Source organism: Podarcis gaigeae, assembly GCF_964106915.1.
Source record: "Podarcis gaigeae genome assembly, chromosome: 10".
In the NCBI taxonomy this organism is placed as follows: domain Eukaryota; kingdom Metazoa; phylum Chordata; class Lepidosauria; order Squamata; family Lacertidae; genus Podarcis; species Podarcis gaigeae.
The window spans coordinates 68,022,219-68,047,318 of NC_139686.1; the positions used below are offsets into that span (position 1 = coordinate 68,022,219).

At 43.5% G+C, this 25,100-nt stretch overlaps 2 protein-coding genes and 1 long non-coding RNA gene across 8 annotated transcripts; 2 read left to right on the forward strand and 1 right to left on the reverse strand.

Annotated features, from left to right (window-relative positions):
* Positions 1 to 297: 297 nt before the first annotated feature.
* Positions 298 to 13,159, reverse strand: CBLL1 (Cbl proto-oncogene like 1). Its single transcript, XM_083701631.1, has 6 exons — positions 13,057 to 13,159; positions 5,963 to 6,127; positions 4,599 to 4,699; positions 3,732 to 3,815; positions 2,523 to 2,596; positions 298 to 1,782 (listed from the first exon to the last, which is right to left on the reverse strand). The coding sequence occupies exons 1-6, from the start codon at positions 13,067 to 13,069 to the stop codon at positions 741 to 743; spliced, it is 1,479 nt and encodes a 492-aa protein (XP_083557757.1). The 5' UTR covers positions 13,070 to 13,159; the 3' UTR covers positions 298 to 740.
* On the forward strand, positions 12,369 to 24,301 carry DUS4L (dihydrouridine synthase 4 like). Of its 6 annotated transcripts, none has more exons than XM_083701642.1 (7): positions 12,369 to 12,508; positions 16,457 to 16,587; positions 17,043 to 17,164; positions 19,335 to 19,452; positions 21,683 to 21,805; positions 22,150 to 22,376; positions 23,919 to 24,301. In XM_083701642.1, the coding sequence occupies exons 2-7, from the start codon at positions 16,457 to 16,459 to the stop codon at positions 24,167 to 24,169; spliced, it is 972 nt and encodes a 323-aa protein (XP_083557768.1). In that variant the 5' UTR covers positions 12,369 to 12,508; the 3' UTR covers positions 24,170 to 24,301. The 6 variants fall into 6 exon arrangements, 5 of the variants coding, with proteins under 5 accessions (XP_083557768.1, XP_083557767.1, XP_083557765.1 ...); XM_083701641.1 differs by lacking the exon at positions 12,369 to 12,508 and adding an exon at positions 12,783 to 12,802; XM_083701639.1 differs by lacking the exon at positions 12,369 to 12,508 and adding an exon at positions 14,106 to 14,289.
* LOC310826601 lies at positions 19,472 to 21,676 on the forward strand. The gene is made up of 3 exons (XR_014555879.1): positions 19,472 to 19,890; positions 20,329 to 20,398; positions 20,562 to 21,676. It is a non-coding gene; the product is annotated as an uncharacterized lncRNA (long non-coding RNA).
* Positions 24,302 to 25,100: the final 799 nt, after the last annotated feature.

The window sequence follows — 25,100 nt, forward strand, 5'->3', positions numbered from 1 at the left end:
AAACCGAAGCACTAAAATTGATAAAGGGATGTTTTGGAATATTTAACAAGTCTGAGGTTTTAAAGTGGAACTTTTTAAGACCTTCATGAAACTCAAAATGTCTGTGCTTGCTTAGCAAAAGATATTAACGCAATGAAAGGTCTGTTTTAACTGTTCTTTTTTCTCACACTTCGAAAAGACTACAAATTTCCTACGTGAAAATGCCATCATGCCTGCATGAAAAATACTAATGCCAAATTCATTATTTCTTACTCCCCACTCCACCCCAACATTTAAAATTCATGCAAAAAAGCAAACTTTTTTGGACCATATTTTAAATTTAATTATACACAGGTTGACAAAAAAAGGAAACGTATCACAAATAAAACTAACCATCAGATTTAACAAAAATACCTTCAAGTGGTACAGTAAGTGTTCGGTTGTTTGGGAAATATTACAAATGTTCATTTCTGGGGTACTTCAACCGGACTATGGGCACAACGTCTGTTAAAATGTCATTGTCAACTACAGAGCCATACAGCACTACAGTATATCAGTCGTCAAAGAGTCCTACGATCAAGGTTTTAAAATTTTACCTTAAGAATTAAGTCCCCAGACTTTTACAGTCACATTTTAAAACTTTTTTATTTCTTCAAATAAATGAAGCAGAACAGAAAAAAAGAGAGCTCTCCATTAAAAGGCTGCTGTTTAGAAAGTTATCCTTCCTATGTCTTACTTCTTAGTTCAAATTACTATTAATATCATTGATAGTATGGCCTGTATCTGGCTTGATCAGGATGGTGTGGTCCGGAAAGCTGAGCTTGAGAAGGCGGGCCTTGCATTCGCGGCGGCGGCGGCGGCGGCCCCCGTGGAGCCGGCCACATGCCTGGGCTCATCCCCCCCGGCTGAGTGAACGGAGGGCTGAGAGTTCCTTGGTCTTCACTGAACTTTGGCAAAGCGTTCGGGTTGTAGTGATGGGGAGGGGGAGCGTTTACATTGACCGGCGGGCCGCCGTGCTGAGGAGGGGGCGGTCCCGGCGGAGGATGATTCATATATGGTGGCAGCTGGGCAATGATGTGTCCGGGGGGAGGGGTGATGGGTGGAGGAGCGGAGGTCATTGGCGGAGGCGGAGCTTGGCTATACACCAGGTGAGGAGTGCCTCCTGCCTGGGGAGGGTGTTGCATGGGGTGGCTGATTGGCGGCGGCGGGGGAGGGGGAGGGGCGTAATGCTGCTGGGGAGGCATGATATGGTGGGGGTGGGACACCACTTGCTGGCCCTGGTACTCGGGGTGGTGGTGAGCAGCTGTCGGGGCCGGTGGGGGCGGTTCTCGAGCGCCGGAATTCGAATCGTCTTGGATGGGGACCGTGATCAGATTGCTGTGCTTCCTGGTCGAGATGCGGAAGGTGTCCTGGCTGACCGAGCGAGGGGGTGGGGGAGCCATGGACATCTCAGCCGGGGAGGCCCGGATGTCTTCGTGAGGCTGGTTGTAATGCTCGTGAGGGACGTGCTGCAGCGGGGGCGGCATCAGGATGTGCTGCTTTGGTGGGATGTGGCTCAGGTGGTGCTTATCGGGAGGCAGGATGAAGCGCTCGGGGATTTCGGCAGGAGGAGGAGCGATCGGAGGGTGGACAGGTTCCAGCGGGGGCCGCGCGACCGGCTTGCCGGCTCTCATGTGGCGGTGGTTGATGTGAGCCTGCAAGTCCCTCTGGGATAAATAGGTTCTCTTGCAGCCTTGCACAATGCTACACATGAAGAGAGACCCCCGGACACACTGCTCAATTCGCTGCACGGATTCGTTACAGCTATATCGGGGAAGGGGGAGAAACAAGAAAGCGGTTTGCAGGCATTACTACGAGTTGTACAAGTTCATAAACAAACAATCATGGGGGGACGGAACGAACAAGATTAGCTGCTTCGTATTATAATAGCTTATGTATACCGTGGGATAATATTCTGAACACAATCTTTCTCCATTAATATCAATTTAAAATTTGTGGCAGGGGTAAGCGCCCCTGATTAGAAAGAAAGCACACTGAATTTTGGAAGGTAAAGTTTAGAACTGAACCCAGCCAGATGGGCAAGGTATAAATAATAATAATAATAATAATAATAATAATAATAATAATAATGTTATATTATTTTTATATAACAATATTGTTATATTATCATTGTTATATTATTATTATTAATAATAATAATTCTATTGTTGTTAGCCGCCCTGAGCCCGGCTTCGGCTGGGGATGGCGGGATATAAATATAAATTATTATTATTATTTATTATTACTACTACTAATAATAATCCCATAACCTTGTTGCAGACTACTGTGTTGCCTATCTAATATAATTGCTGGATACAACCCCTTTTGTCATGGGCAACTACAGCTCCTGTCCAATTTACCAGCATCTTCCTTCGTCTCATCCCCAGTCAAGAGCTGAGTTACATGTTACCTCTTAGTGAGGGAACACATGGAGTAAAGTCACATACAACTGATCACCAGAAAAAAGGAGCAGAACACAAAACACATCCGTCAGTTTAACTTACCCTGGGCACATCTTGTCACCCTTTTTCTCATGTAAAATAGCACAATCATAGCAGAAAACATGCTTGCAGGGTATCTAAAAAACCAGGAAAGAAAAGCACACGAGCAAATCAATGCTTTGCAAACTCTTCGCTTTTAAATAGGATACCATCCAATGCTTTGTTCAGAATAGATTCTTACCCAGCTACCAGGACTGTAAGATGTTTTGCACACTAATAAGCAAATAACAGCAAGAACACTCCAAAGCATGTTGCTGAAAATAAAATTCTTACATTTAAAATGTCCATGAAGCTGAGGAGAAATTAGATACCTAGTGGTGCTGTATTTCATACATTTCCTTATTATATAGGCTTCCCTTTCCATCTCCTGGACACTCTTTGGTTCTGCAAGTGTCTCCCAATTAAAATACATAACCACAATGTTAGGAATCTGAGCTTCTTCAAAGCTAATGACAAACTTCCATTAACTTGGGTACTCTATGGTTGGAGGAAACTGTCCACACCTAAACTAAAATAAAAAAACCTGATATGGGGGTTCAAATCCCCACTCAGCCATGAACCTCTCTAGGTGCCCTTGGGCCAGTCACTATCTCTCAACCTAACCTACCTTGCAGTTCTTGTGAGAATAAAACAGAGTGGGAAGGAATAATGGAGGAAAGCAGGATACAAATGGAATACAAAATAAGAGATGAACGAAACCAACGACAATTCAACATTCGGTTTGCTAATCTGGAAGAGCTTTCACACAAAAAAGCAAACTGAAATCATATGTATAGGCCAGTGTTTTGGAAAACACACTACTGAAAAAGAACATCAAAATATTTTTTCCATGATATTTTTCAATGAACACCATATCAAATTTAATTTAACAGGGCTCTGCATGATACAAAAGCAAGAGTGATTTTACAGCTCATCAAACAGGTGACTCAACTTACACTGTGATTACATTCTAGGGATAGCGCCTACAGCCAAAATCACGTATAGTCCAAACACACTGGCTTCAATGATGGGTGGGATTGTCAAAGATTCCCCGCCCGCCCCGCCCAATTGTCTGCCCCTTTGCGTATTTTAAAAAATTTGCCAAGCACATAAAGCTGAATGTACACAAGTTAAACGAGCATATATTGTAAGTTAGCTGCATTGAGAAGACATGGCTATCCATATGACATAGTTGTATGATTGTTTTGAGCTGATCAATATAGGTCTACTTACCATGCGTCCATACATTTTGATTGGCAGCCCACACTTGTCACAGAAATGGACTGGAGTATCATCCTTTTCTCCTAGTAAATTTATCTGTCAAAATGGCAAGCATCGTATTTCATCAGCTGATTATCACAATACACTTGCATATTTTAAATGCATAGAAATCGACAAAAATCCTGGGTACGTTTTTCTGGAAGGTATGAGCCCACTTTCTCTCCCCGCCCCCCATAACTTTTTGGAAATTTCTATTCAGTTGTATTAAGTAATAGCAACAGATTAGGCACTATACGGTACAGTGATACCTTGGTTCTTAAACACCTTGGTACTCAAACAACTTGGAACCTGAACACTGCAAACCTGGAAGTAAGTGTTCCGGTTTGCGAACTTTTTTCAGCAGCTGAACATGCTCCGCTTTGAGTGTTACACTTCCGTTTTGAGTGTTACGCTGAGGTCTGTCTGTTTTTGCTATTTATTTTGGGTTTTTGTTTTTGCGGCTTTTTTTGTTTGTGTTTGTGACTGTGTGGAACCCAGTTCAGCTACTGATTGATTTGATTGTGTGACTACAGTACATTGTTTATTGCTTTCATTTTATGGATCAATGGTCTCCTTAGATAGCAAAATTCACGTTAAATGGCTGTTTTAGGTGTTTTTAAAAATCTGGAACGGATTAATCCGTTTTGCATTACTTTCTATGGGAAAGCACACCTTGGTTTTGGAACACTTTGGTTTTGGAACGGACTTCTGGAACGGATTAAGTTTGAGAACCAAGGTACCACTGTATTAAAAAAATAAATCCCTGTTTAAAAACAACATTTTGACTTTATAATTTTTAAATCAGAATGTATTTCAGAACTACAGAGTCAATTACTGAACCTTGAAGTCCCAGAAGAGGTGTCCAGGAAATCTTCTTTGATTACTAAACACATCACCACCTTTGCATTCATAGCGTTCTTCTTCGTTGTAGTCAAATTCTTCTGTGAGGGAACAAACCAAAAATTTAGATCAACTTTGCTGGTAACTGGTTGTGGGTGGGGGGTTTTAGCTACACTCACACTGACACATAATGCCATTTTGTCATATGCTGAAAGGTTTAGGGCAGAAAGAAGAAAGTGCATCACACGGCACATTGTCAAGCTATGGCTCTCGTTCCCCCAGGAGGCTGTGATGGCCACCACCGTGAATGGCTTTAAAAAGAGCACTGGACAAATTCATGGAGGACTATCAATGACCTCTAGCCATGTTGGCTATGCTCCACCTCCACCATTGAAGGCAGGAATGCTTCTGAATACCAGTTTCTGGGAACCACGTGAAGAGAGGATGCCCTTGGGCTCGTGTTTTGCTCCCAGGTTTCCCTCAGGCTTTTGTTTGGCCACTGTGAGAACTTGATGCTGGACTAGACAGGCCTTTGGTCTGATCCAGAAGGTTGTTCTTTTTGTTGGGAAGGGCATAACAGATTAGATAATGACAAGCAAGCAGGGTGGCTAAAAATCAATGTGGTTTTTTTTTGGGGGGGATCAATTTTTTTAATATTTAAATTGCATTTTTTAAAAATTTAAATTGCATTTTTACAATAAAATGCTTTTGGAGGAAAAATCCTTCTAAAGATAGTTTTCTATTTAAGCTACATTATAGTCCAAGGGCTATTAATCAGGAAATAAGGATTTGTTTTAAGTTTTTCATGTGTGCTAAAACTCAGTCTAGGTGGTTTTTTTTTTAATTGTTTAACCACGTCAGTTAACAAACATGGATCCATATGCTATAATGTTATTGTTTTAGTTAAATGAATTGTTTAATTTTTTTGTTATTAAGGAAATGATTATTTTTCTCCTTCCAATCAAGTACAGCAGAAAAGTTGTCCAAATATAGTTAAACCTCACAATAATTTCATGATATTCTATGTATTTCTAATTGTACAACCAAAACAGTAATTTCTGATATAACTGTAAAAACTACTCTGAAAATTTATTATTCCAAAAACGAAACCTTCATCTGGTTGTAAATATTAAGATTATACAAGCAAGAAAGAGTCTTTCTGTAAAAAAATTATTTAAATCAAGTCTTACTGACTAGTGATTTAAATAATGATTTAAATTGAATTGATGTAAATCAAATCCACCCTGCTTTTGCCCCATGGACCCTTCAGCTTATCTTTTGCAAACCGCCAATTCTGAAATACCTTTTATAAATGGCAAAAGCTGCTAAAGCCTTTTGGAATTATGATCCAGCTTCTCTCTTACCTTCTTCACCAGCCGTTGATGGCAACCTATTCATACTTCTCGCAGGACGAGGTGGTATAGGCTTAGCTTTGTTCGTCTGCTTGGAGATTAGCTTTATAGGGATGCGTCGGCGAACATCAAGACCTCCCAATGATCCGGAACTATTTGTACCTTGCAAATCATTGTCTATGTAAAAAATAAATAAAAGGTATGTATCTGTTTTGATTTATCCAAATGCCAAAAATAATTTTTACCCCTTCAAATTAACCCAATATTCACAGATGAGCACAGTTTTCAAAGAGTTTCTACAGAATAACAGGCTATAAAAACAATGTGAAATTATTATTAACCAGCTCTCTCTGACACTAGACTCTCTCCTGTAGAACGCATTTATGTTTAATAGTACTAAAAAATGTATTCACCTGGTGCTTCTGCGGGAATGATTACAATAGCAAGTGACAAAATCATGCTTTAATAGATTACCTTTTGCAAACAGCAACCACAATAGCAAAGTCAAACTAAAGCATTTATTTGTAGTGTGGCATAGCTAAAAAAGGGCCCAAATTAGACAGAACTCACCACATGGCAGACATATTCCTAGAGTGTACTACTTCAGACTACAAAAGGAAAACGTTATGTTTGAAAGTTCACACACACAACGCTCCCTACATATTAAAAATGGCAAGGAATAGACTATAACTCCACCCTGTAATGCAGTTTTCTACTTTTTTAAAAAAATTGAAGCATTCCATTCCATTTCCCCAATCCCACACCTCACCCTGAAGGCGGGGGGAAGCCCAGATGTCATAAGATTGAGAAACAGTGAACATCTGGTTTGTAACTGATCAAAAAAGATTTGCTCAAATACTGTCAATTTAAGGTCAAATAATTATACAGCATTAACTTTACTGGAACAACAGAAAATATCCTTTAATGACTGGCAGATTTAATATTTAGGCTAACTACAAAAACAAAGGGAAGTATTCAAAGGCAGTATTATGCTAACAGAAATAGTTCCATAAAGCAGGGCAAATCATTTCCACCAATTCCTTCTATTCAATACAGTCCTCCATCATCGCCACCACCCCTAGAATAGTATGGGATATAGCAGGGGACTGCAATTGATAAGGGTATTGGTGAAAATGGGATGCCTTGCCTTGTACTAGCAGATTTTCTTTTTAAGCAAACTATTATGAATTACAGCTTTAAAAAATATTAGACAAGGTTTCCTTAAAACTTCAACAAATATTTCTCCTTGTTTTTTATCCTGAAATACCAGTGCAAGCCTAAAGCCTGAAAATTAAAACAAAATAAAGGAATAGGAACAGTAACTAGTAAAAGAAAATGTTACTTTCTTTAAAGGCAATTAGTCAATTATTGAAGCATCATCAGCATATATTTAATGAGTATTTGACAATAGTCAAATAATCAATTAACATTATTTGACTTACTGCGCCAATCATAAAACAAGCAGACTTCAAAAATTTTGTAAGTCTCTTCCCATCTCAGTATGTACTTTATAACAGTATAATATGTATCACACAGATTCTATATGTCAAGCATATAGAAGGGTGGGGGAGAGTAGTTTTATAATGTTTTAATATTATTTATAATTGTTTTAACTTGGAGCTACTTTTGGACCTTACCCCAAAACCATCTGGTGAAGGATAGTAAAAGGTAAAGGGACGGCGCTGTGGGTTAAACCAAAGAGCCTAGGACTTGCTAATCAGAAGGTTGGGGGTTCGAATCCCCACAACGGGGTGAGCTCCCGTTGCTCGGTCCCTGCTCCTGCCAACTTAGCAGTTCTAAAGCACATAAAAGTGCAAGTAGATAAATAGGTACCGCTCCGGCGGGAAAGCAAACGGTGTTTCCGTGCGCTGCTCTGGTTTGCCAGAAGCAGCTTAGTCATGCTGGTCACATGACCCAGAAGCTGTACGCCGGCTCGCTTGGCCAATAAAGTGAGATGAGCGCCGCAACCCCAGAGTCAGCCACGACTGGACCGAATGGCTATAAATTCAAATAAATGAATATAAAACAGGTAAATAGCACCATTTCTGAATGTCTTCTCATGAAGAACTCTGCATTTTGCAAACCACTGCTTTTAAGAAAGGTTAGCATAACAAAGTGGTTAGGTCAGCTCTCCTCCTCAAAACTCAAGTTTTCTGTGACACTGTTAGCTTAACAACAAACCTGGTTCCCGCCAGATGTTTGCTGTGGCCAATGGGGAGTTGTAATCCAAAACATCTGGAAGGTGCAAGGTTAGTTCTAATTCCCAAATGAGATAAAGTTGAAGTAAATGTAACTGCATTCCTCCCTGGTTACTCTGGCCTCTTATCCCATCTCTCCTTGTTGCCTGCCATATTGTAGAACAGGCTTCCTCAACTCAGCCCTCCAGATGTTTTGAGACTACAATTCCCATCATCCCTGACCACTGGTCCTGCTAGCTAGGGATCATGGGAGTTGTAGGCCAAAAAGGAAGCCCGCTGTAGAAATTTTAGACTATGAACTGTCTGGGAAGGGACCAGTCTTTTCTTGCACAATACATGACTGATAAAAACTGAAGTGACGCTTTTCATTTTTCCAGCTTCATTAGCTGAAAGAACTCTGCAAATTAGTAGAACTGCTTCTCTTCTTCACCCTCTGAAAGATGTAATCTTACTTTCAAAGAGGATTTCCTGTACTTTTCATGTGTACCTCTCTAGACTCAATTCGGAAGCAGCTCAGTGGTTTCAACAGCAAGGAAAACAGGAAGAATCTTTGGAGCAGTTACCGCATCATCACAAATCAAACTAACAGAAGGCTCATCCAGACTTTCTTTTTGTGCCCCATTTCTAGGCCACACTTTAAAGCTCTATGTCTGAGTACTTTCTCCATGAACACCCGCTCTTTGCAGCTGCATCAGAGCAAACAGCAATCCACAGAAAATCCAAAATACTCCAATTCAGTGTTAAAGAGTGGGTTTTCCTGGGGGCAATGGCAGGGCAAAAATGAATAAATAATTGATTGGCTACAGACTGGGAAAGCACAGACTTGTGCCTAGAAAGCAAAGGGCAAAAGGTAAATGTGGATAAGCCTAAAGTTATTCAAATCTAGGGTGTATAATGAGGAATCATCTCATCAGACACACAGTCTACTCTGTTTGTTAATTCAGTCCTATGTACAAAAGAAAGCTAAACTCTGATACTAGAAACTATATAATCATGTAAAGGTGTTGAAGAAACCAATTTTTGCCTGCAAATTAGGCCACCAACAGTGCAATTCTAGCCATGTACGCTCAGAAGTAAATCCTACTTAATTCAAGTGGGATTGCTCCTAGTAGGGGTGAGGATTACAACCAAGTATTTCTCATATCTCTCACTGTATAATGAAGTAACTGGAAATCAACCCAAGGATACACATCTGTTACTATAATTCTATCTAAATAGCACCTGCTTCAAAATAATAATTGTGTTCCTTGTTATAGTAGATCCCAATCCATATCAGATGTGTTTCTTTGCAAGTGCTTCAAACTAGAACTGATCCATAGTTTAAGCCCACAGCAAATGTGCCTAAAATTAATTTTATTTTATTGTATATTTATTCTGCCCTTCCTCCCAGGAGTTCTGGGTGGCTGTCCACTCCTTTATTACATTCCCACAACAGCTGTGTGAGCTAGGTACAGGTAAAAGAGAATGACTGGCCAGGAGTCACTCAGTGTGCTTCATAGGTAAAAGGGGATTTGACCAGGGTCTCCCTGGTCCTAGCCCATCTTTACACATAAGCTGACAGTGACATATTCAGAAATACATCTTATAACTCTGTGATGGATTCAGTGTTTGTTCCCAGCCAGCATGACTAATGGTCAGGGATGATAGGAGTTGTAGTACAGCAGCATATGGAGGAGCACAGACTCCTCAGCTGCTTTTAATAAATTCCAATATGACAAACAAAATCAGTAGACCTATGAGAAGATGCAGGCTTTAAAAGGGCATGAGCAACCTAACACGTGTTTCCCAAACTTGATTCTCCAGCTGTTTTTGGATTACAACTCCCAGCATCCCTAGGTAGCAAGACCAGTGGTCAGGGATGATGGGAATTGTAGCCCAAAAGCAGCCGGATAAATGCTGCAGTAGCTCAACAGCTACCAATGTTTACACATTTTACTTCATGAGAGATAAAAGGAGTTTCTATCAATACTCTCTTATCTAGTAAAGATGCTTAAACCCTGCCTTGTTTTGTTTGTGTTTTTTGTTTTAAAGCAGCAAGAATTTTAAAAATAATTTTTATTAGCTTTCAATTACAATCCAGTAATAGCCTCATTACAACAATACCAATGTATAATACAATTATTAATACAAATCGTTCAAATACCAAATTATATAACTTAGATAAAGTGGCTCCCCGTGTGCTAGATTTGATGGTTTGCTTTATTTATGTGTTCCAAAATCTTACTCATTTCCATTACCTTCCGGTCACCATAATAAACCCTTTTACAACAACTGCAACATAACTCCTATTCGTGTTGAATGATTTATGCTTTAAAGCAGCATGATTAAATCAACAACAACAAAAGCAAGCTTAATCCACTAAGCGACAGGGACACTTTTGCAGGCTGCCCCTGTCCGATTCAAGCCGTTGCCTCCCAAACTCCTGTACTACCAACTCCAGATAGTACTTCTAACTCATGGGGTGGGGGTGGGGGGAATCGAAGGAAGCCATGTTTGCCCTCCTATGCAATTCCAACCAGGCATTTCGCCACAAAACCCTTAACCAATAACCCCCCCCCCAAAAAAAAGACTGCTAACCTTTGGTTGATCTATTTAAAAGGTAAAGGTACCCCTGCCCGTACGGGCCAGTCTTGACAGACTCTGGGGTTGTGCGCCCATCTCACTCAAGAGGCCAGGGGCCAGCGCTGTCCGGAGACACTTCCAGGTCACGTGGCCAGCGTGACATCGCTGCTCTGGCGAGCCAGAGCCGCACACGGAAACGCCGTTTACCTTCCCGCTGGTAAGTGGTCCCTATTTATCTACTTGCACCCGGAGGTGCTTTCGAACTGCTAGGTTGGCAGGCGCTGGGACCGAGCAGCGGGAGCGCACCCCGCCGCAGGGATTCAAACCGCCAACCTTTTGATCGGCAAGTCCTTGGCGCTGAGGCTTTAACCCACAGCGCCACCTGCGTCCCTCTATTTAACATCCTTTTAAAATGTGGCTCTTTTCTTGGGGGGGGGTTGTTTATTGGGTTGTAGCTTTTATTCTGATTATATATGTCGTGATCTTTTCTGTGAACCGCCCTGAGACCTCCGGGTATTGGGTGGTATATAAACTCAATAAATTATTATCATTATTATTTTCAGAGTCATGTTCGACCCACATGTAGTGGGGAGTGTGGTGATGGTGGGGACATGGGCTACTAAATCCATTTTCACGTACAGAAAATGGGCCACCCAGGGCCGTATTTAGGTTTGATGAGGCCCTAAGCTACTGAAGATAATGGGGCCCTTTATACGTCCAGCTGTCCTTTGTCAACAACAAATTGTGGTGTGTGTTTTTTGCGTTGAATATATGCTATATGGTAACTTATGGACCTAATAGGTATCTAAAACCATTTGCACATAACAAAATATGTGTTTTATCAAAGTTTAGGACTTCAGATTTGCCGCTGATTGCTCTCGGACGCTCGTCTCGGGAGTTCCGAGGGGTGAGCATTCACCAAAGGAGTGAAAGAGGGGGCTTGCTAGGCTTCACAACCCCCAAAAAGTCCAGGAGGCCTTCCTGCATCTAAAAGGACACGCTGTGGCGTTGGAGGGGTCTCCGGAGTTGAAGGAGACCATAGACGCCCAAAACAGCGTTCCCTCCCCGCGGAGAGAAAGCCTGACTTCGGGAGTGACCCTGCGGCAGAAACTCCAAAGAAAAGAGGCGTCCGGTATTTGCAAGCATGGTGGGTCCCCCGGAAAAAGCTATCAAAACATAGGTACAGTTACATTTAGGTAGCCGTGTTGGTCTGCCACAGTCAGAACAAAATAAAAAAATTCCTTCCAGTAGCACCTTAAAGACCAACTAAGTTAGTTCTTGGTATGAGCTTTCGTGTACATGCACACTTCTTCAGATACCTTTGCTACTGGAAAACATAGGTAATTAAGCATAAATCATACGGCAGCCAGATGCTTCTTCTTTGGGCTGGAAAGCTGTACAAAGTCTATTTGCTTTTTATCTTATATTTTGGAAATGTACATTCAGTTTTTTTTCTTTAAAATTGTTTGGGGGCCCCCAAGAGAATGGGGCCCTAAGCTATAGCTTGTTTAGCTGATTCTTAAATCCGGCATGGGGCCAGCGGGGAAGCCCCTTTCCTTGATGCTTTCCACGCGAAAGGAGGAAACCTGCTTCGAGGGAGCGAAAGGGGAGACACCCCAGTTAGGAGGACCCCTGAAGGGCTCAGCAGAGAGGAGGCCAGCAAAGGGCAGCCTTGAAGCCCCGCTCCCTCCAGAGGCGGCGCCTCGCAAAGCTTGTCAAGACGCGAGGCGGGCAGGTCAGTAGCCTCCCTACCCCCTGTCGGAGGACGGCGGCTCGCTCGACATGGGCCTACTTGGGAGTAAGGGCCACGATCCTTCGCCGCTGAGGGGTGCGGGGCCTACTTGGGAGTAAGGGCCGCGAGCCTTCGCCGCTGAGGGGAGCGGGGCCTACTCGGGAGTAAGGGCCGCGAGCCTTCGCCGCTGAGGGGAGCGGGGCCTACTTGGGAGTAAGTGTCGCGAGCCTTCCCCGCTGAGGGGAGCGGGGCCTACTTGGGAGTAAGGGCCGCGAGCTTTCGCCGCTGAGGGGAGCGGGGCCTACTTGGGAGTAAGGGCCGCGAGCTTTCGCCGCTGAGGGGAGCGGGGCCTACTTGGGAGTAAGGGCCGCGAGCCTTCCCCGCTGAGGGGAGCGGGCGGCCTAGCGCAGCCTGAAGGCCCCCCGAGGCCCAGGCCTCGCGTTTCGAACCGCTCCGCCCTCCCGCTCGAAACAAGGCCGCGGCCCTCGAGGCCCCGCCGCCCTCCTCCGGCTACCGGTTCCGCGTCGGGGCGGAGACGGAGCGGGAGGCCGCCGCCGGGCGGGCGGGGAAGCTGCGAGGCTCCCGCCCGGTCCCCCGCCCGCTCCCCAACTCACCATTGTGGTCCATGGTTCGGTGTAAGGTACTCTGGGACAGGAAGTCGCCTCCGGGGCACAGGATGGGCGGGACCGGAAGCGCGGGAGGCGGCGGGAAACGTAGAGGTGCGAAAGTAGAGGCGAAACCGTTCGCCGGAGGGGGTCGCTTCCTGGTTCCTTCGGGCGGGAATGTCCATCAGCAGTGCCATATAGGGAACGAGGGAACGGGATCCTGTGCAGGATTTGAACTCTGAGCAGCGGAAGGAACGAGAGAGGGGAAAGATAGGGTGCTGCAAAAAAAAACCACCATGGAAAATGGGAAGTCGACAAAACAGAAGGAAGATCTTGTTATGGGTGGGAATGTAAATGTGAAATTTCTGGAAATTTAATAGATATATCTGATAGATCTATATATTTTTTTAGTGCAAACTGTGACTGGGTAGCAGTCGGGCGTCTCCTTCAAGAAGAAGTTTGCAGCAGAGGCAGGATGGGCTTTTGCGCTCCCTTTGTAATGCGCTGTATACGAAACTTGAGAAGTATGCGCCGCTGGACAAGCTGTTGTAGTTATAGTGTATTTAAATGAAATGAATGAATTGGAAAGTGAAAACAATGCGGTCCCGGCGTTGCTTCTTAAGGGAAACGCGGCTTAAGCCCTTCTAAAAACAGGTTATCGCTGCCGTGGCTGTGTCTCGGCGAAGGCGGCTTCACCCTCCAGCTCTTGAATAGGAATATCGGTGAGCATGGCTCGGTTTTTCCAGCCCAGCGTCGCCGCCCTTCAGTCTCGCTCCAAACTCCAGCCAAACTCCCTGCGGTCCGTTTTGTGCAGAATTCAGATACTTGCAAAACTTGGTTTTTTTGCTTTTTAACCCGAACAGTTTATCAACAAGATGCTTTTACGCCCTCCTTGCCCACGCGACCCGAAGCGACGCGGCCTCGCGTCTTCTCCGCCTTATCACCGCCGCACGATGTCCCTGTTTAGACTAGGGCTGCTCTCGCTTTCGAAGGAACCCAACATTCGCAGACTTTGCGTAACTCTTCAATATTGGTAAGTCTACGGCCGGCCCCGCTGAGACGCCTCACATAAGCTCCAAACGGGACCTCCCGTAGATACACCAAAGTCTAGACGTATATACTACTTCGGTCCTAACTTGACTTCGCTTCTTCGTTATATTTAACGCTACCTCCGCCCTAAACACGATCGGTAACTTTCCCAGGTAACTCCTAATGCGAAAGAGAGAAAGAAAAAATGTCGAGGTAATAAAGGTGCAGCGCCTTAAAAAATAATAATAATAATAATAATCGGAAATCGAGGTTGTTTGCTCCCTCTATACTTTTCTTGTTTCTATAGTCTCCCTTTAATTTCGTTCAGGACACTCGCCTTCTCTTCCCGCTGAAACCGGCTGCTCTCCGGCCCTACGGAAGGGCGGAAGGGCCAGAAGGGACAAAGTAGCGTTCCGTAGTGTTCTTCCACATCCCCAAAGGAGCTTCTCGCAGGCTTTTTCTTTTTTTGCCTCTGCTGACGTCCTGGTTCTTTCCATCTTTCTTTGCTGCTTAGGACGTTTCTTCTGTTATTTGGAGGGGAGAAGCTGTGTTTTGAGCAAGCGTTTGCCCATCATTCTCACCCCAACCCCATGAATGTTTAGGGCTATTGAAAGGCTCCTAAAGGTAAAGGGACCCCTGACCATTAGGTCCAGTCATGACCGACTCTGGGGTTGCTGCGCTCATCTCGTTTTATTGGCCAAGGGAGCTGGCGTACAGCTTCCGGGTCATGTGGCCAGCATGACTAAGCTGCTTCTGGCAAACCAGAGCAGCGCACGGAAACGCCGTTTACCTTCCCACCGGAGTGGTACCTATTTATCTACTTGCACTTTGACGTGCTTTTGAACTCCTAGGTTGGCAGGAGCAGGGACCGAGCAACGAGAGCTCACCCTGTCGCGAGGATTCGAACTGCCAACCTTCTGATCGGCAAGCCTTAGGCTCTGTGGTTTAACCCACAGCGCCTAGTCATACAATTTGTGGCGATTTCAGAGCCTCGTCCATTAATAGTAGCCTCAGCAAGTTGACAAGGGCATTGTGGCTTCTTAGGGCCGGCCGCACCCAGAGGCAAGGTGGGGGAACCACCTCGGGCAGCAGAATCCACGGGGGCAGCAGATCCTGATGTAGATCACAGAATCTTAGAGCTGGAAGGGAAACTCAGACAAATGGGTTGGGTGTTGTTGTTGTGGGTCTTGTTGTTATCTTGTCCAACCCCCCTGCAATGCAGGAATCTTTTTTGTCCAATTGCCCAACGTGGGACTCGAACTCACAAGCCTGAGATTGAGTCTCAAGCTCTACTGACTGATTTATCCCAGGAACCCTTTTTATCCCCCATCACTTTGTTCCTGGAGTGGATCTTCACTCACTGCTTCTTCTCCAGCAAGGAGAGGGGGCACTATTTTGTGGTTCACCTCAGTTGCCAAAATTGTCTTGGGCTGGCCCTGTGTGGCGAACCAACGCTATTTTGGCATGAACTTTCAAGGAGTGGATCCCTTCATCAGAATAAAAAGCATGTGTGGTGCTTGAATTGGGCCGTAGTACGTGAAGGTTGGGACACGGGTGGTGCTGTGGGTTAAACCACAGAGCCTAGGATTTTCCATCAGAAGGTCGGCGGTTCAAAAAAACCAAAAAAAGCTCCCGTTGCTCGGTCCTTGCTTCTGCCAACCTAGCAGTTCGAAAGCACGTCAAAGTGCAAGTAGATAAATTGGTACCGCTCCGGCGGGAATGTAAACGGCGTTTCCGTGCGCTGCTCTGGTTCACCAGAAGCGGCTTAGTCATGCTGGCCACATGACCCGGAAGCTGTACGCCGGCTCCCTCGGCCAGTAAAGGGAGATGAGCGCCACAACCCCAGAGTCGTTCACGACTGGACCTAATGGTCAGGGGTCCCCTTTATCTTTACCTTACGTGAAGGCTTATGTGCAATAAAATGTATTAGTTTTTTTAAGTACTTTGTTTTTGCTGCAGCTGACCAACGTAGTAGGCCCTCTGAAATTTCAGCCATTGAGACTCCAATCCGTTGAAACATGCAGCTCTGTTGAATCAGGATGTCATATTGTCAGTTCTGCTAGCCAGTTTTGGTATTTTTTGGTGAGGGACGACTTCAGATGTGTATGCAAATAGTTTAAAAAAAAACAAAGCTTTGTGGTGAAGGCTCATTGGGGCAAAATCCCTTCTGACTATAGTCTGGCTTATTTTGACACTTGCTATGAAGCTGTAAAATATGTTTTAAGTGTTTTATTGAGCTTGAAGTTACAGAAGCTATTGATCAAAGGGTATTTTTAAAAAACACACAGTTGTTTGCAATTAATAGGGTAATGTTGCAAGCTTAGCAAGATTAAAAGAGTTTGCTTTTTTCTCAGTTGTCTCATGTTTTTTTGTTTTGCAGATGTGGCCCGATAACTTTTATGTGAATAGTCAGTCCAGAGAAATCCTTCAGTGTCCGCTAAGAAATCCAGTTGATTTGTTTCACTCTGAGACTATTGTGAAAATATGTGCTCCTATGGTTAGATATTCAAAGTAAGTGCCATTTTCAGATTGCTTCCTATTCACATATTTTCCTGGGTTGTAATAAACAGTTCTATCCAAGAAAATTATACTTACCGTAAATTAGCTTAGCTGTAAGTACACACACAGCTTTATTGCGGTCCATAGTCCCAAAGTACACAGTACAGCAATGGAATATAGCAAAAGTTACTGAGGTATAAGAGCAGCCTTGTTAGCCAGCAGAGGAGCTTTAGCTTTCGCTTAGCTGTGAGTACTTCGTTCTGTTTGTGAATCACATTTTATCCAGGCTTTGAGCCAATGGGTCTACCTTGATGTGAATTATTCATTCTCTTTATATGAGAAATGATTCTGTTGCACTTAGTGTTGTTCGGAATAAAACACCAAAATGACATACATTTTGTTTATCCAAAAAGTGTTCTCGTTAAAATTAGTACTTTTTGTTTCTCAGATCTTTCCGTGTTTTTCAGATTGCCTTTCAGAACGTTAGTCCGGAAATACGACTGTGATTTATGCTACACTCCAATGATTGTTGCAGCTGATTTTGTCAGATCTGTAAAAGCTAGACACAGTGAATTTACTACAAACCAAGGTATTGTGTTTGCATTTCTTCAGATTTCATTAGATAAAATGCAAGGGCCACTTTGGGCCATTTTTTGATGTTCCTTTAGCTAGGGGTTTCTATAAAGTCCTACAAAATTACTTTTATTTAAGCTAAAGTCCTATATACTATAAGCACTGAGTTCTGAGTAAACATGCATAGGATTGCAGCATCACCAGAACAGCTGGATTCCCACCTTAGTTCCATCAAACTCCAGACATAACTATGTTTTGGAGATCACAAATTCTAGCTGCCATTGATAAAACACATTTTACTATCACACACATGGTGCTCCAGCCCATGCCATGTTGTTCCTCTCTGTACCTACATATGTCTGCATTTTTATGAGGCTTGACTGCTTGAGTAAGGACATGGAATTATAGATGGTTGTTCTGGCATAGCAGGGAACTTTTGTGAATAATGTCCCCAGCTTCCCCTTTGTTGCTATCAAAGGGTTAAAAGGTAGCAGAAACGCTCTAATCACTGAGCAGCTGGAGGTCATTAGGCTTCCAGGAACATGAGTTTGTATAAATAGTCTCCCGTGTGTTTGTTCTCTCCCTTCTCCCCTTTTGGGCGTGTTTGCTGATATGTGTGGTTCGTCGCCGGGTTTTTTTTTTGTGTGTAAATAAACCTTTCTTTGAGTTCCAAAACCGCTTGCTCCAAGACTCCTCTTTGAAAGAAATACTGCCTCTCCTGCCCTTCTTAAACTGCTGCGCGAAATGCTCTGCTGTAATGGGACTTGAGACGATGGAAGCGCACTGGACATTTACTTTGCATTAAACTAATTAAAGTTTAATGGGACACCCTTCCCCACTTTTATCTATTATTATTATTAGCAACATTATTACTATTCAGTTTATTATTTACCCGCAGGTTCTACGTGTTGATGTAGTATAACAGCTAACAGTGCACTCCTATGCATGTCTACTCAGAAGTAAGTCTCATTAAATGAGTTGGGACTTACCGTATTTTTCGCTCTATAGGGCGCACCGGACCATAGGGCGCACCTAGTTTTTAGGGGGGGAAATAAAGAAAAAAATATTATCTCCAGCTGGGAAAGGTTGCACACAGCTTCGTTTTTAGCCGCGGGACTGGGGCGGGGGAAGCCTGAGCTTCCCCTGAACCCAGCCCCCAAAACAGGTCCAGGAGAGGCGGCAAGATTGTGCGCAACCTCGCCGCTGCTCCTGGAGCTTGCGGGGCTGGGGACGGGCTTCCCCCGACCCCAGCCCCCCAAATACGCTATCCGCAAGCCTTGGGAGCCCGGCGGGAACTCCCACCACGCCCAGAAGGCTTGCGGATAGCTGCCTGAAGCCCGGGTAGCGAGAGGGGTCGGTGCACCTACCCCTCTCGCTCTCCAGGCTTCAGCGAAAGCATGCATTCGCTCCATAGGACGCACACAAATTTCCCCTTCATTTTTGGAGAGGAAAAAGTGTGTCCTATAGGGCGAAAAATACGGTACTCCCAGGGAAATGTGTAGGGAACCTTTGGCCCTCCAGATGTACAACTCCTACCATTCCTGGCCATTGGCCATCCTTTTTGGGGCGGATGAGAGCTGTAGTTCAACAACATCTGGAGAGCCAGAGGTTTTCCACACCTGGTGCACAGGGTGGTAGCCTAAGAGACTGTGCCTGAAATCAGGTCATTCCTGAATCGAATCTCGCACAAAATCAGTAAGAGACGCTAAGCAAGCCTCTGTCTTGCACCCTCAGCCATCCGTCTGCAGCATCCTATTCTGAAAAATTATCAAGACTTCATGATTTACATCCTAAGATAATTGAAATAAATTTGTGGAAGGAAAGTTTTCCGTTTTCTCCCCCTCTTACAACCACCTGCACCCCCTGACCACTTTCCCAGAGGGTTGTCCTGATCGATGTAGCGTGTGGGGGGCGGGCCCCATTCCTGCAGAAGGGAAGAATTGCCCAATTTTGACCCGAACCCTGTCCACTTTTGAGTGATTTCTTCCTCTCTCAGCAGATCCCCATTTCATATTGTTCAAGAGTGTCCCTGACCCTTTGGTGGCTGGCAGAGTTGGGGTTTGTGAGAAAAGTTTTCCTCCCATGAATATCCTTAAATTAACCCTCAAATCTTAGAATCAGACCCAATACATTGTATGTGTATATGTGGTGTATTTTTTCATTATTATGAAATGTCATTTTATCAGGTGATCGCCCTCTGATTGTTCAGTTTGCCGCTAGAGATGCACACGTTCTAGCAGAAGCTGCTTGTATCATCAGTCCCTTTGCCGATGGCGTAGATGTAAATTGTGGCTGTCCACAGAGGTAAAATTTTAAGAAACTCAGGGAGCAATGAGTAAACTGCACATTTTAACTTTTTTCTATTTCATGTATTTATATCCTGCATTTCTGGACATAAACAATTAAAATCTAAAACACAAGAAAAAACATCTCATTGCTATTACAGAATGTTAAAAGAGCAGTCCAAAAACAATATACAGCCTAGCATCATTTGCATGAAATTGACTAAAATGCAGATTTGAACAATAAAGGTACAGTTTAAACCAGTAGAGCTGCAAAAACAGAGCTACCACTGAACAGGCCGGCCAGCCTAATAGATCTTAATTGTGTACCTACAAGCAGGGTCTCTGTGGCCAACAGGTTTGCATAGGTGCAGGCAAGCCCCTGAATAATCTGGGCTCAAATTATATAACTTTATGAATTCACAATTAACGTAATTGGTTGATAATTACTGTATTTTTCGTCCCATAGGGCGCACCTAGTTTTTTTGGGGGGGAAATTATTTCCCCCCCAGGCGCGGGGCTGGGGCGGGGAAAGCCCGAGCTTCCCCTGACCCCAGCCCCCAGAACAGGCTGCTCTCCGCAAGCCGTGGGAGGCCTCCCGCGGCTTGCACAAAGCTACCCAAAGCCCGGACGCAACTGCTCAGCATGCCCAGGCTTCGGGATAGAGGCAGCTCTCTGCAAGCCGTGGGAGCCCGGCGGGAACTCCCGTGGGCTCCCCAGGCTTGCGGATAGCTTCCTGAAGCCTGGAGAGTTAGAGGGGTCGGTGCACACCGAACCCTCTCGCTCTCCAGGCTTCAGCGAAAGCATTCGCCCCATAGGACGCACACACATTTCCCCTTCATTTTTGGAGTGGAAAAAGTGCATCCTATAGGGCGAAAAATACAGTATTTAACTTCAGGAAGAACACTTCTGTGTCAACGTTTGACTGAAACCAACCATTAAATAGAGGCTAACTATAAACCTATGAGGTTGTATTCAACACATAGCTGTCAACTTTCAGATTTGAAAATAAGGGATCAGCAGCCTCACCTGTCTCAGAGACAGTCTATGGGATATCTAACAATCCGGGATAGCAGCGGGAAGCAGCGCTGGAATAAGGGAATTTCCAGCAAAAAAAGGGAAGGTTGACAGCTATGATCCAACATGCCACTCAGCTTGACAGTAAGGTTTATACCAGCAAAGCAGGTAGGGAAGCAATTTTTGGTGATCTCCCCCCCCCCCCAACATAATATCCCTAACCCCTAAATCTGCTCCAGATGGTTGAGGGATACTTCTGAGCTAATAGGTGAAGCTGTAAAGGGGAATCACTGGAGATAGCTTCGCTGCACATCCTGTAACAGAAGCCTTACTGTAAGCCAAGCAACACTGTTAGATACAACCACTGAATATGTGCAAAATCCTGGCTGCTTTCCATGGGTGTTTGCAGACTGGATTTTTCCCAGAGGAGGCAAAGTCAAATACTTCCGATAAATATAGCATGGTAACTAGTGTTAGAGACCATTTCTGAAGCTCTACTGACATGAGGTCTGGGTAGATTTGACCTCTGAGAAACTTGCATTTCTCGATGGGTAGATAAGCAGTCCATTTATAGCTGGACCTGGTGTGTAGATAATGTTTTTCAGGCAATGCTGGAATCTTCAGGTCTTTGTCTCTGTTCAACTCCTCCAGCCTTCAAGGTTTGGTTGCGTCAAAAGATACTAAATATATAGAATATGGCTAGTGCTTTGTATTAATATAGGGTTTAAACTAGCGTTGCCATATTTCAAAAAGTAAAAACCAGGACACCCCAAAAGTTGTTGAGCTTTGAGTTTTTTTTAGGAAGACCCCAAAATTGTTGAGCGCTCCCCCATCATAAAAATTGTTGAGCTTGTTTTAGGAAACCTCCATAATTGCTGAGCTTTTTAAAGGGAAATCCAAAATTAGTTAGACGAACCTCAAAGTTGTTGAGCTTTCTTTTACAAAAACACCCAAAAACCAACAATTTTTCAATTGACTTGTCTAAGATCCAGGACAAAGCACTGCCTTTCGGAAATTCCCCCGGACGTCAATTCTGCCTCTGAAATCCCAATAATGTCCAGGACGTATGGCAGCCCCAGTTTAATCCTTCTATAACAAAGGGAACATGTTAGAAAATTAGTCTGGATTTCCTGAAACCCTCATATCATTATTTTGCTTCCTCACAAGAATGATAAAAGGAAAAATTAACCTATCTATTTTAATACACAAACATTATTTTGTTATTTCAATTCAAGGTGGGCTATGGCAGAAGGTTTTGGTGCTTGCTTAATAAACAAACCTGAACTGGTGCAGGAGATGGTGAGGCTGGTAAGAAATCAAGTGGAAAACCCCATGTTTTCAGTATCTATTAAGATAAGGTAAGTTTTAATACCACCTACATAAAAAATACATTAAAAGTGTAATTGACCAAGTGTAGAGGACGTTCCTTACTTGTCACTCACAGGACTTTTGTGAGGATAAAATGAAAAGGGGGACTGTTATTTCATTAATTTTTAAATTACCTTTCACATAAGTCTCAAGGCACTCTAAAAGCAAACAAGAACAACTAAAATAGGTTAAAAACATTTAATTATTGAATTGAAATTCTTAAATTTTTAAACATTCCCCCCCCCCCATTTTTTTCCTTGGTTCTTAACTCTGTGCCATTTTTTCATGCCATTCAGATAATACATGCTGATGTTTTTGTTACTTGTAATGCTAGGATTCATGATGACCTAAAGAGAACTGTAGACCTGTGTCAAAAAGCAGAAGCAGCTGGAGTATCCTGGATTACAGTCCATGGGAGAAATGTAGAAGAAAGACACCAGCCAGTACACTACGATGCAATTAAAATAATTAAACAAAGTATGTCTATACCAGTTATAGCTAATGGTGACATTAAATCTTTAAAAGATGTGAAGGACGTTCATCAAAAAACAGGATCAGATGGTAAGAACAACTTGTGGGCTCATTTGGGCTCTGCCCTCTCAATAAATGGGGAATATATGCATATATTTTATCCCTGGCATTAAACTTGAATTGTTTGCAAGAAATGAGTTATGATGGAAGGTAGTTTTAATGGATTGGTTCACTTAGTATCTATTAAGCAATGTTTCTAAAGCTACAGACCTACGCCACTTACCTGGGAGGAAGTCCCATTGAAAACTGTGGAATTTACTTGCAAGTAAACAGGCGTAGGATGGCACTGTTAAACTACAATTCTAAGCAGAGTTACTGAGGAGTAAACGCCATTGAACTTGGGAGCAGTTACTTCCGAGTAAACATGCATAAGATTTCACTGTAAGACAAGTAAATGTGCAAATACATAAAAGTGTAGCATACAGGGAGGTCAAAAAGTAAATCTGTGAACTAGAACAGAGTGACTAAACATAAAATATGCATATATCACCTGTAGCAGATAGAAACGTTATCTGGCAGCCATGCGGGAAAGTGATCTTGCGACAGAGATTATCGCTTTATTTTTCACTGCGAAAGAACTGAGGACAAAATTAACTTTAGGTCAGAGTTACAAAGGTAAAGGTAAAGGTACCCCTGCCCGTATGGGCCAGTCTTGACAGACTCTGGGGTTGTGCGCCCATCTCACTCAAGAGGCCAGGGGCCAGCGCTGTCCGGAGACACTTCCGGGTCACGTGGCCAGCGTGACATCGCTGCTCTGGCAAGCCAGAGCCGCACACGGAAACGCCGTTTACCTTCCTGCTGGTAAGCGGTCCCTATTTATCTACTTGCACCTGGAGGTGCTTTCGAACTGCTAGGTTGGCAGGCGCTGGGACCGAGCAGCGGGAGCGCACCCCGCCGCAGGGATTCGAACCGCCGACCTTTCGATCGGCAAGTCCTAGGCGCTGAGGCTTTAACCCACAGCGCCACCTGCGTCCCCGAGGTCAGAGTTATAAGTATGTTAATAAGTGCGGTTGTAATTGAAAGCAAAAAGAATCTGTGTTCGCAGTATTTCTAAATTGGACCGATGTGGGGCTCAAATATATTTAGATGACCTAGGACTTAATTTGGCACTGTACTGAGTTAGTATATGCTGGAAACTCAAAGTGCCTTACAAAAGTTCCCACTGTGTTGCAATACAGTCTTATGCATGTTTACTTAGAAGTAACTCCCACTGTTTTCAATAGAAATTTCTCACAGGTAAGTGTTCAAAGGGAGTGCAGTTGTAATATCTGAAGAAACAGTCCTTTTTACTTCTTCATCTCCCAAATTACATTCTCTCTTCCCATTTCCAGTCTGTTCCATCTTTCCTTTGTTCTTACTTTCTTTCCCTCCCTCCCATTTAGACGTATAACCAAAGCCTTTTGTTAAGCCCTGCTGACAAAAATGCCACTGTCATATTATTAGACTTGCAACTTCTAAGGGGATCTGATTTAACTAAACTCCCATGGTAATGTGTCCAACACAAGGCCTTTAAACAAATAAGATAAATTATGTGCAGTTTTATTTTATTGTTTGTATTCCTTTCCATGCTAGGTATCATGGTTGCTAGGGGGCTTTTAGCCAATCCTGCCATGTTTGCAGGATATGAAGAAACACCTCTGCGTTGCCTGCAAGACTGGGTCGATATTGCTCTTGAACATGGGACTCCTTTTGCATGCTTTCACCACCATTTAATATACATGCTGGAAAGGATTACTTCAAAGCAAGAAAAGAAAGTTTTCAATGTTTTATCAAGTACATCGGCTGTTTTAGACTACCTTAGAAATAACTACGGTGTGCACTAGCTTTAAAATCAGAATATTTTATTTTCTATATGAAAAATGTTTTTGTCCCTGAATTCTTACCGGAGTCCCTCAGATGAATGTATTTACAATGTTTTAACATGTTCTTAATAATAAAGCTGTACAAATGTCACATTGGACACAGTCGTGCCTGAAATTATTAAAGTCTGTGCAATCTCACTTCATGTTGACATTCGTTTCAATAGTGTGTACCTGTAGCTAATAGCTAATAGCCAGTTTAAAATCTTCAGTGATCATTTAGTTACATATAGTTCCTTCAAAGTGATATCTCTAAGATTTTTGGAACCAAGCACTCCTTTGGTGTCCTAAGAGTATCTGACATGGTATACATGTGGCTTATTAAACAACGGAATAAAAAATGGTTGAAAAATACATTTGACTAAGAGATTTGAGAAAAAATGGTACGTTTAAGTGATCTGAGAAGGAGTTTCAATGAGAAAGGATAGGGATAGAGATAACTTGCCCTCCTGGCTATGGAGCAGGTCAGGTTGATAGATCTGGACCAGGGCAGTCATGAGCAAACCAGTGATATTTTAGGGAGCAGGCAGAGCCTATTACTTAAATCAGGCTTCCTCAACCTCAGCCCTCCTAGTATTTTTTGGCCTACAACTCCCATGATCCCTAGCTAGCAGGATCAGTGGTCAGAGATGATGGGAATTGTAGTCTCAAAACATCTGGAGGGCTGAGGTTGAGGAAGCCTGATACAACACTGTTGTTGTATGTAGGTTTTCTTTTATTATTTATTATTTTATATTTTGGAAATGTACATCCGGTTTTTCCCCTTTAAATTTTTGGGGGGACCCAAGAGTGTGGGGCCTTGTGCTAGGCTTCCTCAACCTCAGCCCTCCAGATGTTTTGAGACTACAATTCCCATCATCCCTGACCACTGGTCCTGCTAGCTAGGGATCATGGG

Bases quoted from the DNA above. Each gene is read 5' to 3' on its own strand.
- CBLL1 (XM_083701631.1), bottom strand. The intron at 4,700-5,962 runs GTAAGAGAGAAG...GTTCCCTCACAG, and splicing joins ATCAACGGCTGGTGAAGAAG to AAGAATTTGACTACAACGAA. The intron at 3,816-4,598 runs GTTCAGTAATTG...CCATTTTGACAG, and splicing joins ACCTCTTCTGGGACTTCAAG to ATAAATTTACTAGGAGAAAA.
- DUS4L (XM_083701639.1), top strand. From the start codon at position 14,260: ATGCGAAAGAGAGAAAGAAAAAATGTCGAG. The intron at 19,453-21,682 runs GTAAAATTTTAA...TTTCAATTCAAG, and splicing joins AATTGTGGCTGTCCACAGAG to GTGGGCTATGGCAGAAGGTT. The intron at 22,377-23,918 runs GTAAGAACAACT...TTTCCATGCTAG, and splicing joins TCAAAAAACAGGATCAGATG to GTATCATGGTTGCTAGGGGG.